This window comes from Poecilia reticulata, chromosome 20, assembly GCF_904066995.2.
Source record: "Poecilia reticulata chromosome 20, P_reticulata-male-v2, whole genome shotgun sequence".
NCBI classification, from domain to species: domain Eukaryota; kingdom Metazoa; phylum Chordata; class Actinopteri; order Cyprinodontiformes; family Poeciliidae; genus Poecilia; species Poecilia reticulata.
The window spans coordinates 16779729-16797107 of NC_088849.1; the positions used below are offsets into that span (position 1 = coordinate 16779729).

The 17379-nt window shown below is 37.0% G+C and overlaps 1 protein-coding gene across 2 annotated transcripts in view; it reads left to right on the forward strand.

Annotated features, from left to right (window-relative positions):
* The first annotated feature begins 2623 nt into the window (after nucleotides 1-2623).
* plod2 (procollagen-lysine, 2-oxoglutarate 5-dioxygenase 2) overlaps nucleotides 2624-17379 on the forward strand; it is a 36276-nt gene continuing 21520 nt past the window's right edge. For both annotated transcript variants that reach the window (XM_008396812.3, XM_008396813.3), the window contains exons 1-3: nucleotides 2624-3234; nucleotides 15418-15509; nucleotides 16987-17123. In XM_008396812.3, coding sequence (XP_008395034.1) covers nucleotides 3132-3234; nucleotides 15418-15509; nucleotides 16987-17123 — 332 coding nt within the window. In that variant the 5' untranslated portion in view covers nucleotides 2624-3131. The remainder of the gene's footprint in view (nucleotides 3235-15417; nucleotides 15510-16986; nucleotides 17124-17379) is intronic.

Below are 17379 nucleotides of genomic sequence, written 5' to 3' on the forward strand. Positions count from 1 at the left end.
ATAAAGCGAAATAAAAAAACTAACACTATCCATTGTGACATAAAAAAAATTCCATGTGGCTTTTTTTTTTTGGCTAAAATGTTTATAGCTTGAGGGCCGTTGCAGCATCCACTGGTACCCAGGCAGAGTGGAGATAATTATTTGCAGCTTTGCCTTGTTGTCCACACAGGCTCCAAGCCTTTTACTCTGTCCTCCTCCAGCTAACCACAGCCACCTCTTTACTGAGGTATTTTACCATTTTTGAGCAATTAAATGTCATTTTCTCACCCACTGCTCCTGTACCCCACATTTAAAATTGTCGCCAGTCTCACTGCCTCTACCTACCTACAGTTTACTTGCAAGTACCGACTCAGAAAGGTAGAGTTGCACAAACGCATTGTCTTGTAAAATGCTTTGACAATACAACCTCTATGGTATAAACCAATTGTAATTTATAGGGATTTTAAGTGGTAGACCAACACAAAGTACCACATAACCACATGGTAAAAAATGCTGTATTACTTTATTACTTTAAATAAATATCTAAACTAATGTGCTGTGTAGTCAGTTTGTATTTTGAGTTGGAGGTTGGTGAGTTGGTGAACAATTTCTGAACATGTGGAATATCACCATTAGGGTATTTCCTATTTTCTTGTCCAAGTTAAAAATAAAAAAATAAAAAAAGGTTATTAAAAAAAAGCATGCCCACAGCATGATACTGCCACCTCAATATTTTAAGGTGGTTATTGTGTATTCTGGATTATTTGCATTTACCTCACAATAAAATAAATCATGGTCTCATTTTTGCAGGCTTTTGGGTGCCTTGATTTTATTAAAGGATATTAAATTAAATGAGTCTGAACACAAATGCAAACTATAAAAATTTTGAAAACTAGATTTTTTTAATCCCTCTCCCAAATGGTTTAATTTGTATTGGTCTGTCTCATAAAACTAAACAAAACACAATGACATTTGTCGTCTAAATATTTCAAAAATGTGTAAAATAAAAAGGAGCATGAATACTTTTTCAACACACTGTGGGTATCTGACTCAGAATAATCTTCTCAGAACATGGCATTGATGGAACGATAATCCGCTCAAAGGATATTAACACGTGTAATGCTTTCCTCAAACTAATAAATATAATGAATTTCAAAATCGATGGCAGGTGTGAAATGAAATAAGCCAATGAAATAAAGCAACGCCATATATCATTCTGCAAAAATGTGTCACCGTTTCCAACCCCCCTGCCCATATTCTATTATCTTCATGTTTCAGACAATCGCTCACAAGCCCAAACAAACAAATGAATGTATTTATGTCATGTATTTGTCTTGAGCTGTTTAAAATCACCTTTGAATACAAATGTAGAACTGACACCTCTAAGCAACAACCAAGACGAGGGGTAATCTGTTATTGTTACTTTGTGTTTGAGTTTCACAGTGGGGAGACTGACCTTTGTCTGATGTGTTACAATACGAGAGACAGACAGCAAGCGTCAAAGTGGTAATTTTCTCATGACATACCAATTTCCATAGACATGCCTGCTCCTTACTCACTCTAGTGTGAGTTGCATGCTAAGAAGAATGGCTGACGTCCAATTCAAGCTTCTTATGCTGGTTTTCTGGCACAACTCTGCATTTCCGAGGTTTATCAGGGCCTCACTGGAAGCATGTAATTTACTTCATATAAAAGCTTGAATTTCTACTCACTCTGCATTCGGATGCATAAACCCATGATGTCATTACATATGCTGGAAGTCATCAGCTCTGCCACTCACTGCCAAAAAAACAATGTTAGCGCTTAAGAGGCAACTTTATTCTAAAGCCCTCTATATATTGTGACTTCAATGGGAAACAAAATCCTCTTCATAAAATAAAAATCCCTCCTCGTAAACTTGGATTCTTACAATTCATTCCCCCTGCTTATGTTATTATGGAAATAATCTACTGCCAGTCATCACAATGTCCTGTCAAGTGTTTGCAAGGAGGAGAAACCAGTCGGGGGAGGTATGTCTTTTCTTATTAATAAGGAATGGAGAGAAACAAATGAGATGTAGCATTTGGTTTAAGGTTCAGCTGGGACACAGATTAAGTCTGACAGTAATTGGAAGCCACATTCAGTGCCTGTGTTTTTGCTTCATTCACCCATTTCCCAAAGTAAGGAGGGACAATTGGTTTATAACATTGAGGCTGATGTATTTACCAGAAACGGTACCAACTACTAAATAAACATCTGTCAAGACTGGTTGAAGGAATCTTGACAAACTCAGTTCTCCAACTACAAATACCACTGTTGTGACACGGGTTTTACTCCTGTAAAAAGAAGCAGATACAATTAGACAACCGTGACTTTCTTACCTCTTCGTAATCCTGCATTATGTTGTGCTGGTCCATGACACTTCCTACGTAGCCCCAAAACAAACCAAAAGAATAAAATAATTTAAATGTGTGGTAGTAAGCAAATATTCAACAGGTTTTTGTCACAGAGCACACTATTTGCAGGATATATATTTTCAATGAAACATCTAAAATGTTTTTTTGAATCAATACAAAACAAACAAAAAAACTGCTATTGGGAATATATATTTTTTTGCCTTATTGAAAGCTAGGTTTTAAAATGGGGGTGCCACAATTGTTGAGCTTTCCTGTGCTGTGGGTGTGATTTCCATGCGTTTCCCTTAATGAGCTTGAGTGTACAGCTAAAAATGGTCAGCTTGACGCTCAGAGGGGAGGAAACCATAGTGGAGACACAGCCAGTGGGTGTGGGGCACAAACACAGCTGTGTTTAGTCGCACTTTCACGCAGGACGTCCCTGTGTCCGTGAGGAGGACCGTTATCCTCCCTTTCTCCTCCCTCCTCATACCCTCTGCTACGGAAACGCAAGTGGCTGCTGCGGCAATTAGTGAACCACGCCTGCTGGGCTCTAATTTCTCTGAATTGTGCTCCTTATATACAACCCCCCTCCGCAGCTGAACAAACTTGTCTCCAGTGGCTGCAGGTCTGCTCGTCCAGAAAACGCCCTATTATACTTGTTCAATTATTCTAACCTCGCGAGAGCTTAGAGTTAGACCCCTCCGGGGCTTCTTTTGACGGGCAGGGAATTGGAAGCTCAGTCGGTCACACTGACCGGTAACAAGCCCAGCGACAGCCATGGACCCCTTCAGGTTCTGTTTGATGTTATCATTCTACATGAAGTTTGGAAGTTCTGTCTTCTCAAATAATACGCCTCAAACTCTTGCGCCTATTCCTAATGGTAAGACATCATCTTTTTTTTTTTTTGTTTTTTTTTTGCGCCTATTCTAATTTTAAAGTGAGTTAATGTGTGAATACCGCTCACTATGTGAAGGGAACTTCTGGGCTAATGCCTAAGATTTATACCACGAAAATGATGTCACTGCAGCCTATATAAACATGCAGGGTGCATTCACGTGTGGGAATGTCATCGTGTTTGGAGCAAACATATGTGTACAGCGTGGAATTGATAGTGCGGTTTCTCGCAGTCTTGTCTTGTTTTATGCTATTTGGCGCAGCTTTTATGTTACATACGAGATGCAGTAAAAGTTTTAGTGCCAGAAGCGCTAATTGGTGAGCAGAGTCTTTGAAGTTTTTTCTGTAAATACCGCAACGAGGGTAGATGGTACACATGATATAGGCTACCAAACCGTAGAAAGTAAAAAAAAAAAAAGTTTATAACTCATTTAAATTGTCATTGAGAAACAGAGATGTGCTTGTAAGTTTGTTTATGGGCAACTGAGAAAAGCATTTCCTCCTTGAACCTGTACTGTTGAACCCATATGTCTAACTTTTATTGACCTAGATATCCCTTCCATGTCGGCAAATTGCTTCTGGCGGATTGTACCAAATTACCCTCAAATCCAGACAGACATTCACACAGAGGTCTTGTAAAATATGTGGATGTTTAAATGTTTATGTTTAGTCTGGAAATCTGAAGATAAATTGCTATATAGGCCTGTAAAAAACAATCACTGGAAGAAACACACCACTAGAAACAAAAACATGAGCTTTTATCATACTCTTAGTCTGTTTTAGAAGAACGAGCTTGTTTTTTATCGAGCAATCTAAGTTTAAATGTAAAACAATGTACCAAAATCTGTGTTTCCACTGTATCTTTAATTTGTGTAGAACCCTGACCAGAATTTGATAAGGTGCCTGGATCAACCTCAAGCCACCACTGCTATTTCTTTCAAATTGTTTGAGTCTGATTGCTGCATTGTGCTATGTTTATAATCTCTAAATAAATGTTTTACTACTGAGCTTACAACTAAATTGAGGGCTAGTTTGTATTTTTTTTTGGATGAGTTTGTGTGAATATATATCAGGAGTAGTTCCTTATCTTAGGTGCACATAGATAAGAAACCGTCCATGTGAACAATATTGAATAAATAAAAGAAGTGCTGGAAGCCTTTGAAGCCTAACATGTTGTCAGATGGTTGCACCATTTCTGCAGTTTTTAGCTGTTTAAAATGACTGAAACCTAAAGTGATCATATTATTTGCATTCAAAGCAGCATTAATGGAGATTAAATATTTGCCCTTTCTTAAAAGACTGCAGTTATTAAAATGAAAATTACATTGGCTTAGTCTGCTGGTTGTATCAGTCCACAAGGGTAATTTCTGTGAAAAGTCAAGCTCTAGTAGCTGGCCTGCTTGTAGCTGCTCATTTCTCTTATGCCTTAGACTGGCACTGTGCAGTATAGTGGGCTGAGGAAATGACCTTTGTGAACTCACTTGCAGGACACCCAGGAGGCTGTGGTTTAAATCCCCAGGGCACTTTCAACACATGTTTGGTTTACATTTAGAATTTTTTAAAAAGTTTATGAAAGAGAACACATTTCTTGGTTTACGGGACTCTATAGGATCCTAACTGTAAGGTAAACACTTCACTGTAGCTTCCACACACAACTGACAAAAAACAATCTTGAACTGATTAAGATTGACCATTTTTAGGAAATGTTTTGTGAGTGGAACCTAATGTGAAACTAATCATAATGGACAGGCTTCCTGCAGCAATAGTTGAGTCAGAAATAAGAAAAAAAATAAAAAAGGATTGGGCTTATTTCACAGCAAAGATGTGAGTTTTCATTGTGAGAATCTAAACCTCACCGCATTCTCACAGCTTTCCCCATCTCTTTCCTGAGAGCTCCCTTCCGCGGCCAGAGCTCAGATACAGACAGTGATTCAACAGTGAAAGGGAGCAGTGGAAGAAGGAGGAATGCAGAGCTCTCCGTTTCTCACCAGCTTGCACCTGGCCGGTCACTGGGAACAGTGGACATTGCTGTTGGTGTGGTCAGTTTTGGAAAGTTACAAAAATTGGGCCATGCAGACAGCCGCTGTCCAGCCACCTGAAAGGACCCTTTCACTTATGTTTGACTGTTTGAACAGCAATTCTAACAAAGTAGTGAATTTAAGATGTTGGTCTTGGTGTAAGTTAGAAACTCTGCAAAGTTTTGTGCCTTGCTCTGATACTGAATACTTTGTATTTTAGTATCAGAATAAATGTTTTAGTATTTTTTTAGGGCATTTAGAGAGATGTATCTTAAATTTGATAATTTGGTCAAGTGTTATCTGAGTCCTTGATTTGTTCTGCCCTAATGCTAAGTTAACTAACCATTTGTTTTTTTTGCTTATCAACATACTATTCCCATTTCTTAACATTCATCCTCATTATGCATACAAAATACTCATGGACTGATTATTTCTTATCAAATATGTGTAATCTGGATGTTTTTGAAGGAGTAATGTCCTAGCTAAAGAATGTTAAAATTTAAATTATGATCTGTTTTAATCAAAAAGTCACTTTCTCCATTCCATACATCCAAATTGGTAGATTTACTGTACATAAAAATAGCTTTACAGAGTGGAAAGTAATAAAACATGAGCACGTCACCGCCACTGTCACATGACCAAACACATACCACATACAAACCTCCACCAGAAACCAGTGGCAGCAAGATGGAAATACATATTGGTTGTTGATATCAACCCAGTTTTATTTATTGGACCGATACGGATATTTGAAAATATGACTAACATCAATATTAGTGCCAGTATATTCTACATCCCATAAGAAAAGTATTCAAGAAAACATTTTTAAATAGGAGTCAAAGTTTAAAAACTTATAAAATACTTGAAGAAAAAAAATGCATTTAAAAAATACACAACTTGTTCAAGTGCTATGCAATACAATCACAGTTAATACAAACAACAATACAATTAAAAACAAAAAAGACGATGTAGATGTCAAACTAGCCCAGGAGACCTAAATGGTAACATTTATTTTGGAACACTAATATTTAGGTGAGGCTTGGTAAATGCCATCATTCATTATCTAGTAAAGTGCCCCTCTTCTACACAGTAAAAGCGACTCTAGATTATACCTTACCCAGACATCTCTGACGTGACAGCAAGGAGAACTTTATAGAAATGCAAAGGAAACTCCACCTAAGGCTGTCTATGCCATTCTGTGAAACAACACTCTCTATTGCCTGTAATGCCAGTCTAACAAACTAACAAACCCTGCTGGCAGGCATGGTCTATAATCATCCCGCAAGACATTGTCACTGTATCACCACAAGGTTGGGTCCATGCCTTCTTTCAGCCAAACATGTGTTGAGCTGTTTGTTTTTAACTTAGAGTGTTTTTACAGTAAAGCACTCTAAAAACTACTGAGTTACACATAGCATCTTCATATGTACTTCAAAGACAGACTTTTATGGATTTTTCTTGTTTGTTTTCTTGAGGAAATATCTGTATTTTTTTTCTGAAGAAGTCTTTAGGTTATTGCTAGGCATTGACTGTTTTTTCACTCATTTACATTTGATTCAGTCCAATCAATGCCAATAAAATAGTAAATATTCAATATAAAAGAATATAATGCCAGTTATGCCATCTTGGTTTTTTTTTGCAATGCAGTTCGGTTAGCCTGACAAACTGAAAAGTTTGAGCTAGTCTCAGTCTCAGTATCAAGCTATCAAGCTATCAGTATCAAGCAAATTAGGGCTATGTTATTGTGAGACATATGCCAATTCTTGTTGGCTTTGCAAACATTTACATTAGACTGCTGATACCTTAAATCAGAGGTTCCCAAACTGTGGGGCGCGCCCCCTAGAGGGGGCGCCGTGCCATTGCAAAACAAAACAAAACATGAAAACAGTATGCGCTGTGTTTTTACCTTAGAATGGCCAACTCTCTGTTATTCCTTTGTCAATTTGATACAATAGGGGCTTCCGCACTTCCTATATCTGTGTCCTCTGTCACTTTTATCAGCAGTTAAAACTGTTTAATCCGTTGTTAACATGTCGTAACCTGTTTTTCCGAGCCGCCTTTAAACGCAACATGAACGCTACGACGCTCGCGCTGGGTCGTAGCGCGAGCGTCGACCCAGCGCGAGCTGCTGCTCGCGAAGGAGAGCAGAGACCTGCTGCTGCTGTGCAGAGCTACTCAGGTGTGTTAGAATCATGACAGCAAACCAGCAAAGCGCAAAGAACTTTTCACAGTTTTTCCCCCAAACTAACAGACTGAGTTGAGTAAAGCTGTTGGATGCAGGTAATGTTAGCTAAAGGATGACTAGCTAGCTAATATCAATACTACACCTTGAGCTTGTTAACAAGTAGCTTGTAGGCTGCTGGTGTTGTTGTCTATGTTCAGCTATGATTCATTTTGCCCCCCAAAAAGTTGATTCCCTCCACCCCTTGTTCGTTTGGAACCGGGGCTGAGTATAACAGGGAGTCTCTAAGAATCCACCCACCCCCTTCGCTCACATACATCGTTCAACCAGACAGCTATTTGTAAGCCACAGGGGGGTCCCAGAAAGAGTTTGGAAACCACTGGGGGGGGGGGGAAAGTTTGAGAACCACTGCCTTAAATAAATATTCATGATTATTAGGATTTATGCTCTTTGAAGTTTTTATTAGTAATAGTTCATTTGCCTGTAGTCGAAAGACGCTATGCCATAGTGAGTTTCTAGAAAAGTGAAGAAATCCTGAGAGTGATCGAAGCCTATGTGAAACAGTAATTGAGTCCTAAACCTTACCACTGGTTGTTTCAGTCTTGGTGGCAACATCTGCCATCAGCCGTAATGCATTAGCTTACAAAAGTGGCAATGCCAATAGTTTTTACAGAATTGCTGCATTTTAGTCAAGAATTAATTGCCTGTTGAGGGTCACCCTGCGGCTAGGCAACAAAACCTTCATTTTGTTTGTTAAGCTATTTAGAGGTGTGTATTTTGGAGTGCAGTGTATTTTTCACCTGCTGTATAACCCAAAAGCCTTTGAGGAAGGAATTCATGTCCAAATCATGAAACAGCTGCAACCATATTTGACTACATGTGTAATGCTCATTTTCTTAAATGCTATATTTTTATATTTTTTAAGTTAGATGTAGTTTCATTGACTGCACCTTCCAAAACGTTAGTCTTTTGTTCAACAGTCTGCAGAATATTTTCTCAGAGGTTTTAGGGTCCGTCACGATCATTGTGGGCATAGTAAGACAGACAGGGATTTGTGTTATTTTTGCTCATCATTGGTTTTTCAGGATTTTATCATTGATGCTATTTTTGCTGTTCTATTTCCTACTTTCAAACAATCACTGCTATATTTAACTGAGCCAAGAGAAGTCAATAAATCTTTGGATTGAATTTAGTTTGGGGTTCTTTTATGACCTCCTGGATGACTTGTAGGTACACTGCTATGTAATTTCCGTTGGCCACTTTTTGAAAGGTTTGTCCTCGTTCCATGTTTTCTACATTTGTAGATAAGATTAGCTCACAGTGTGGCCTACCAGAGTTGCCAGTCTTTAAAAATATTTAGTTTTACCCTCAGACTGACAGACGTCAGTGGCTTTGATTCTGATCTGTTCTCAATGTTTTCTTTTTTTCTTTTACATTGGGTTATGGTGTGGGTTGTTTAAATGGATTTTTTTTATTCTATAGCTTAGGCAGCAATCAGGTCTGTGTATGTCATTTGAAATTGAACAAAAGCCAAAAATTGAACCAAACCAAAACTGCAGCTAAATTTCTTAAAGCTGCATTATGCAGCTTTAATGTGTTAAAACTATCACTATGACAGATAAGCAACAGATAAAGTCTTTGTGTTGCTCACACCCTTCCTGCTCCTCTCTGCTACCCTACAGCTGGTTCATCACAACAGACAAGGTATTTATTTTTGGTTATTTCAAAAATAAAATGAAATTGGAGTGTATCAGGTGCAGTTTCAGGCCCTCGCCCACTAAAATTAACACTCCCACACACTTTATTTATGACTTGTTAACAGTTACTAAATTGTATCGTTTGGTAAATCTGCCTCATAATGTGCAATGCTAATTTATGAGTGAGGATTATCTCAGTAATTGGAAACTTAATGGTCTAAAGAAAATGGCCATCATAACTGCTGGCACGCCACCTGAAGCAAACATCAAAGCTGCTTTTGTAGGATTCCGAGCTATTCTTGACGCAATATTTTCTCTGACGTGACAAAAATTGTTTTTGGCAAAATATTTTAGAGAGGCATGCCACATCCTAAGGCTAAAGTGCCTGTGGTTTCACACATGTAATTGAAAATATTATTATTTTTTCTGTGGGTTCAGAGTGTGCCTAAAATTTCATGATAATTTTGTGCATTAGGGCAACATTAAAAGAACATTATAAATAGGATGTCTTTATGTTTTTCCCTTCTTTTCTTATTTGACTAAATTACTGCAATGTGCTAAACTCACTTCCAAATACCTTAATCTAACTTCTTTGAGTTTTATGTTAGTTTTGCAAAGTTCTCTTAATATTTCACACAAATATGCTTATTCTCTTTTTCCTCTTTTAGCTAAAAACATAAACAATTATTGATGAGTTATCTATCTCAAGAGATGGCGCAATCTCCTGAGATTGGGAAAATTTCCCATTTTCTGATTTGTGTTTTGAAGAAATACAAACACAAAGAGGGCACTGATGATCTGACTTACATTGATCACAGGAATGGTATCAAAGTTCCTGAAATCGCTTGTATTTCCCCTGAACTGAGAGTTTTAGTGACTCTTGGAGTAAAAACCTTCTTTTGTTTGAATGCCCAAAATAGAGCAGCAGTTTGCGCTCAGAAGCCCCAACAAATAAATCCTGTTACTCTTTTGAGATACTCTCCCTCGATGGTTTCCCTTTTGAAAAGAAACGTATACCTAAGTTATTCTCTACCGAGTAAATCAGGACTTCTGCTCACTGAAGTGTGAAAGTTTAGCCAAACATCGCAACCAAACGTGGGCCACAAAAATTGTGCAAAGGAAAAAATTGCTTAGAGAGTCTATGCCTTTCTTGGTGAAGAAATTCAGTAGCTCCGTTTGCTCTACATTCCTCTCCTCCTGGGCTGTTCAAACAGCACTGTCAGGAGAGAATGCTGTTTATTCTGACTGGACACTCGTCCTCTAAAATACCAGCTTCATGAGAAGCTCCCTTGTTTGCTGATGATGTCTGGATCTCAACTGTGCTTTAACATTTGTCAGTCTACGACAAAAAACCCCCAAAAAAACAAAACACTTCAAAGAATTGAACAATTTGCGGAAGATGAGATTTCAGTTGAAAAATGTAACATAATTTGATTTGCTAAACTTTCTTTGTCTGTGTCTAAGCAAAAACAATGAAGCGTTACAATATATCTCTACATACAGTTATTCAAATACTTGAGTAGGACTCAAAAACTGGTGTGGAAAACACTGTCATGAAAAGAGGAGTTAGAAGTCCCCAAGAGAACAATTTGAGACATCTGGCATTTTTGGGTGTTTGTGATTCAAAAGAACATTATTTAATTCCTAGTTTATTACATATTGGTACTTAATCTGGAGTGAACACAGTTGTGAGGGTAGTGTCTTAAGGTAAATTGTGTCTTTCTTATTCACTCACCGCTGAAGAAATACTAGAAATACTTACATTATTATGTTTTTGGGAGGAGGAGTACAAGGAGTAGATTAAAGATAACTTGGTGCAGAAAGGGTGTTTGATGACATAAGGCAGGAACAAAGATGGTGTTCCATTTAACAGCAAGAAATTGTAATTAGGAATAAAAATATGTCTTCATGAGGATGTCTATATGGTTAAAAACGTTTGGTTGACTTGAACAGAGCTTGATTTTTAATTTTAAGCTCAATTTGGCCAAGACATATAAGAAAGTCAAGATTGTTTCTCCAAAATAAATAAAGAGAAACAATAACCTTAAACTGAAATAGCCATAAGATCTCCAGTATCTGGAGGGTCACAAGCTGTTTAGTTTTTTTTTGTATTGCTACTGATGAATACACTTAAAAACACATACGCATGCCTATAGTAGTAGGCAATGTTCCACTCATTGTGCCAGACAAGAAGCTGCACTTTGGCTTTAGTGAATATACTGTATTATGTGTCATGTCACCTTAGAAATGTACATTCAGCTGATGAATAGACGACGTCAGTTTTTTTTATATTGTGTCCAGAGTTGCGGAGAAGTCTGTTAGTGATTAGTGTGAACTCAAGTATTGTAGAAACCACATTTAAACAGTGTAATATTTTTCTGACATTGGTTACTAAAATGACAGTTAAAACTAGCCTATTGTTTACCAATGTTATTAATTAGAATTTTCTAGAACATGGTTGTTTAACACTTTGTTTGATTAAAAAAGTGAAAGAAAACTCCTCTTTTCATGCAGATAGCCGTAGGACAAAAGCCTGACCTCTCAAACAATAATCAGAAACATAGTAGTAGCACTTATTGTCTGTTAGGGAGATTTTATGTATTGTTTTGTCAAGTTACCCATAGAAAGTCATGCTGTGTTTGACTTGATTTAACATATACTGTTATAGAAAACAGAAATTTCCTACTTGTCAACTCCTTCAAGTGTTGTTTTGAATACAGATACCGATGGTCTGGAAAAGCGAACTTTTGATGAGTGTATGTAGTTAGCTGTTACAGTTGTTTGAGATGTGAGACTTTTCTTTTACAAGCAGAATTTAGATTTGATTTGATGCAATAGGAGTAAAAATGTATTTGCTTACTATGCTGTGATCTCTTCACACACGGTCATCTTGATATACAACAAAGATTTTCCGATATTATTTGCAGTAGATGACACATTTTTTCCACCAGTTGTGTATGGAGAAACCACAGGCAAACTGTCTGAGTAGTTCATGTAAGGCCAGAACCCTACGTTTTTCCTCGTCTCTTTTAAATCCGAGACAGTGTGCACTTCAGGGTGTTTAGGGTGTACTTTCATGGGAGCTTGCATATTTGAATGCATTCATTTGGCCTTTATGTTTATGAAAGACTAAAAGGTGTGATTCTATAAGTTCAGGGAAATGTTAAAGGGGTTGTTAGTGATGTTATATGTGCTTTTTTTCTTTCTCTTTTTTGCTACTGGGAAATATCTTGGTGACATGATGAGTATTTCATAAATGTAGTTTATGAAATACTCATAAACAGCATGTCACTGCAAGCTGTTTTTAGTATTCAGTGTCTTTGCTGAAGTAGAACCTCTCATTGTTTGGCTCTTTGTGAATGTTAAAAATGTCAAACTATTTGTTCAAAGTAATCAGATGAAAATGTAGCTTTGTTGCTTCAACATTAAATATATTTTCACATATTATTATTTTTTTCTCAGACTTGGCCTTGAGACAAGACATGTGGCAAAGAAAAAAAATCTTATGTCCAAGAAAAACACCAATGAGTCACTGAATGACTTTTGTTACAAGGTGGGATATTTTGAAAATAATATTTTTGGACAGGATAACATTAACTCTACAAAGTGTTGAGCCAACAGCAGCACATTCTGCTATTGTCCATGCGTGGATTTGATGCTTATCCAAGGTAGTCGTTTTACTCATAATTCTAAGAAATAGCTCCTTGACCAGAGTTAAATAATGTTCACCGAGAGTAACTTATTTCAAAAGTCCAGAAACATTTGGCAATTATCAGATTTTTTTTTTTTTGTAAATTGAAACTGTAGGCGTTAAATAAACATTGATAACAATGTCGTAAGATTTTAAACTACCTCCAAGAAACTTTTTGGATCTTAACGTAATTGAGAATCCGTGATCACCTTCTAAGAAGTATATCAACAGAAGCAAGTACTGTGATAGACAGTAAGCACTAATAAGTCAAAAAAAGTATCATCAATAAGGAATTGCTCAAGGATTTAATAGTGAGCATGTGACTACACAATACAGTAGAAACATAAAGGAAGGATGAACCTTAATAGTTATTCTATATATAAAAGTGATGTGTTAGTTGATTTTATTTCCTTTAACATACATTAGAAATATTTGACCATGGGTGTAGATTTAACTGTTAGGGGAAATAGAGGCCTGTAATTGATGAATGGAATCGTTTTACATTTCTGTAAAACAGCTCCTGCTGTTTTACACAGTTGTAGGAAAATGTGTTTCCTAAGGGACATTATCTCCTTGGCAGTGCTTTGCTCAAGTCTTTCTTCACACTTAGAATTGGAACAGGGAATGCATGTTGCTCACAATAGGTTACATTTTATTCCTGGTGGTAAAACCAATGGTCTTCTGAACTGCCTTTTTTGGGATAATGTATTGTAATACTAGGACAGAAAGTAACAATTATCTTGTGCCTAACCGCGGATTAGGCACAAGATGATCAGGCATAACATTGTAACTAAAGACAGGCGTGAATAACAGATTATCTCTCCATTATACTGTCTGCTAAGGAGGGGGATATAGCATGCTGCAAGTGAACATTTTGTTCTTAAAGTTGATGTGTTTGAAGCTGGAAGAAAATATTCAAGTGTAAAGATTTTTGAGTTCCACAAATCTTTACACTTTTTATATTGGGATGGACTGGATTACAGAATCTCTATAAGTGAAGTTCTTCCCATTTTGCAGTGTTACCTACAATACCTATTGGAAGTGGTTGAAGAAAGAAACAGAGGCCAAGGCTCTTTTGTTGCAAGTGGGCAATGAAGTTTGAACCATGTCTTCTGATCCAACTGCTGGTGTAGTTTAGCTCTAATTTGGAAGAAGTTGAACAGATTCTGATAGAAAAGCTTTTTAAACCCTGGCAGATCACATTTTGATATGTTTTGTGCTACACAGCTTCGGACCAGTCAGGGTGTCTATGCTGACCCCTTTCCACTGCTGGAAGTGCCAGCTGTGAGCACATGATTATTAGAATTGGACCATGGACCTATAAAAATCAGGATGATGTTCTCATCCTGAAAGCGAATGATCACAGCAACTGGTTTGAGGTGTTTACTCGGCCTCCAAAACTCACTAGGTCTCAATTACACCAAACATCTATGGACTATGCAGGATAATAAAGTCCAATCTAAAGAGGCTCAACCTCACAACTTGCAAATACATTCTGCCTCTAACATCATGGTGTCATATAATGCATCATACATTCAGGGTAGTAGAAAAGTCCATTCCTTGAAGGGTTAACATGGGTGTCAGAAGAGAACCAGCACACTATCAGCCAGGTGGTCATATTGTAATGCCTCATCAGTGTAAAATGCATTATTATCAATGAGGGTTGTACTTGCTCTTTAGCTATGATGAGGCTCAAAATGTCATTTCAATTAGCTCTGTTAAAGACTTTTAAAAGACACAGGGGGATTCTCTTTCAGACTTGATTCATAACCAGTTTAATGTCCCATTGACTCATAAATGATTTACAAGTGGTTGATGTAACATGCTGTCTATTAAATAAAGGTCAGATTTGCTTTTCGTTTTCAAGTAGTCTTATAAAACTGTTTTAATGGGCCAATAAGTTTTTGTTGCCCTCTCTGAAGATTAGCTCATGTTTAGCAGACTTCTACTGTCTGCCAGGAGCAAATTAGTCTTCTCCCTCCGTGCAGTAATAACATCTGATGAACAAGATGTAGAGATGTTGGAAATTTTCTCACCAAACCTTCCATTCAAGGTTTGGAGGTTATTCAAAAAAACTCTTCCTCTTTCTAGTGTTACATTAGACTACTGGTGAAAATGTGTGTTTGGCTAACCCGTTCTAAAACCTCAAACTTCAGCACTCAAGGCAACTGGGAATGTCCCTGAGGTTTCTGGGAACCTCTCTATCCCAAGAGGAAATAGATAATTGAGTCTGTGTTTGAAAATGTGCCACTGTTTTTAAATGAAATTAAAATTACAACAGTCATTCCTAAATCAAGACATAGGTTCAGACTGCTACACCAAATGGTCAACAGTATGTTGACATAGGTTTGAGGTTTACAAGGGACATGCTTCACAGGATAGCAGAGGGAATCTCAATACTTATATTTAAGCTTAGGAAAATAAATGTTTGCGGATATGTTTTAACTCCAGCCAATTTTTTTTTTTTTTTACAACTTTATATGTTGTAGTTTCCCTGTGTATGGACATATCCCTTCATCCCTATAATTTAGCAGCCAAAAAAATATGTCATGAATTTTAACCAAAGTTGTGTCCATTTCAGAAAAGCTGGTAGTTTTAACTGTGGCAACTAAGGAAACAGATGGCTTCCAGCGCTTTATGCAGACCGCCAGTTATTTCAACTACACTGTGAAGGTAAGAGCATCTCATTTACTAAATCCATGCCCAAACATTCGTATTGTTTGTAATTATACAGAACTAACACACACTCTGCAGGAAAATGTTTTCCACACACAGTTGCCAGAATCAATTGAGCCTGTTAAAGGAAACACAGATGTGCAGGAAACTCCATGATGTAGCTCCATAATTGACTTTTGTGGTTAGAAGAAACCATTTTGTTTGTTCTTAGCTTGGAGGTTGGTGGGGACATGTCTGCACTGCTAACCTCATGCGCCCCTATATGCAGTACTTTTACTGTAGTTTGATTCTAAAACTAATCTCAAATCTTCAGTAATCAGGTTACAGAACCAGAGAATATAACTATATTGGTGTCTTAATTATGTTGTCATTTTAAGTAAATTAGATTATTTTTTGACTTCTTATTTTTTTTCTATAATTCACTTCACCCTTAATTGTGATTAAATGATAATTGTTTAACTCTTCATTTAAAATTAGAATTTCATCAAACATATAAATAAAAAACACATAAATGTGGGCTTAATGAAAATTATTATTAATATTAATTTAAAAGTTATTATGTTGACAAGCTGCTTTTAATATTTCTCTATCAAGTTACTTAAGACTTTGGTCCATAACCAGTATACATTTTACTGAAGGTTATGAAAGTCTACCTCCTGTCTTAATTGTCATCATCTTTTTTATAAATAACTCCAGATTTCAAACATTAACTAAAAGACAGATGTTTGAGGTAAAATAGTGATATAATAATGTGGAGGTTGAAATGGTGCAAAAACCTAGTTGCTTTGTTTTACATATCTTAAACTAATACTTCTCCACATTTTCACCCAGAATCACTATTCAGTCTTCTTCCGTAGGTGTTCCATTCATTAACTCAGCAGTATTTGTCCACTGTTATATAAAGACTCTCCAAATCTGTCAGATTCTGATCACATCTCTCGTCCCTCGCCCTCTCCAGGGGATTCTTTCACAGATCATCTCTGAGATTTAGTTCTGCTTCTGATGACAGAAGTGCATACAAGAAGATTGGAATTGAATCAAAATGTAGATTAGGGGTGTAATCTACATATTCATATTTTCCCTCTTAGAGTTATTTTTTTTTCCAGTTGAATTAGACGTGTTGTTCTAAAAGGTCTAATGTTTTTAACATCACAGAAACATGGTAATTCAAGAGGTGTGGGTAGACCTTTTATATCCATTGTTCATCAGCAAAAACACACATGAAATAAATCTCCCCATTAAAAATGTACATGGATACATGTACATGGTTTTTTGGTAGCATTTATAAATAGGAATTAGTGAAATGTTCCTTCCAGCTCTCTGACGTATGACTTAGAAACATGGGGTCGACTCCTTCAGAGGTTTTCCAATTAGGAGACTTATGGCTGCTTAGATGTAGATGTAAATGGACATTTCCACAAACAAACTTTATGTGTTCAGCCAGTTCACAGTCTGTCTTTTTTGTCTGCATCAGGTCTTGGGAATGGGAGAGATGTGGAAAGGCGGTGATGTTGGTCGTTCTATTGGTGGAGGGCAAAAAGTCAGACTACTGAAGGAGGCCATGGAGAATCTGGCTGCTCAGGAAGATCTTGTCGTTTTGTTTGTGGATAGGTATGTTATGAGCCAAACTAATGTTTTGCATCAGTCTTTTTATTGTAACATATGACATACTTGGCTTTGAGTTTGTTTTGTTACTTTACAAACGTTAGTTTGATTTACCTTTCATTTGATCTACATTTAACTTCCAACCAAAAAAGGGAGCCAAAGCACTTTTTGCAGCCTGGTGCAAATGCTAACCACCATGTGCTGTAATAACAGATTTGAAAGCCAGAACTTCTTAGTGAAAGGTGTTTTTGTTGAAGCAAAA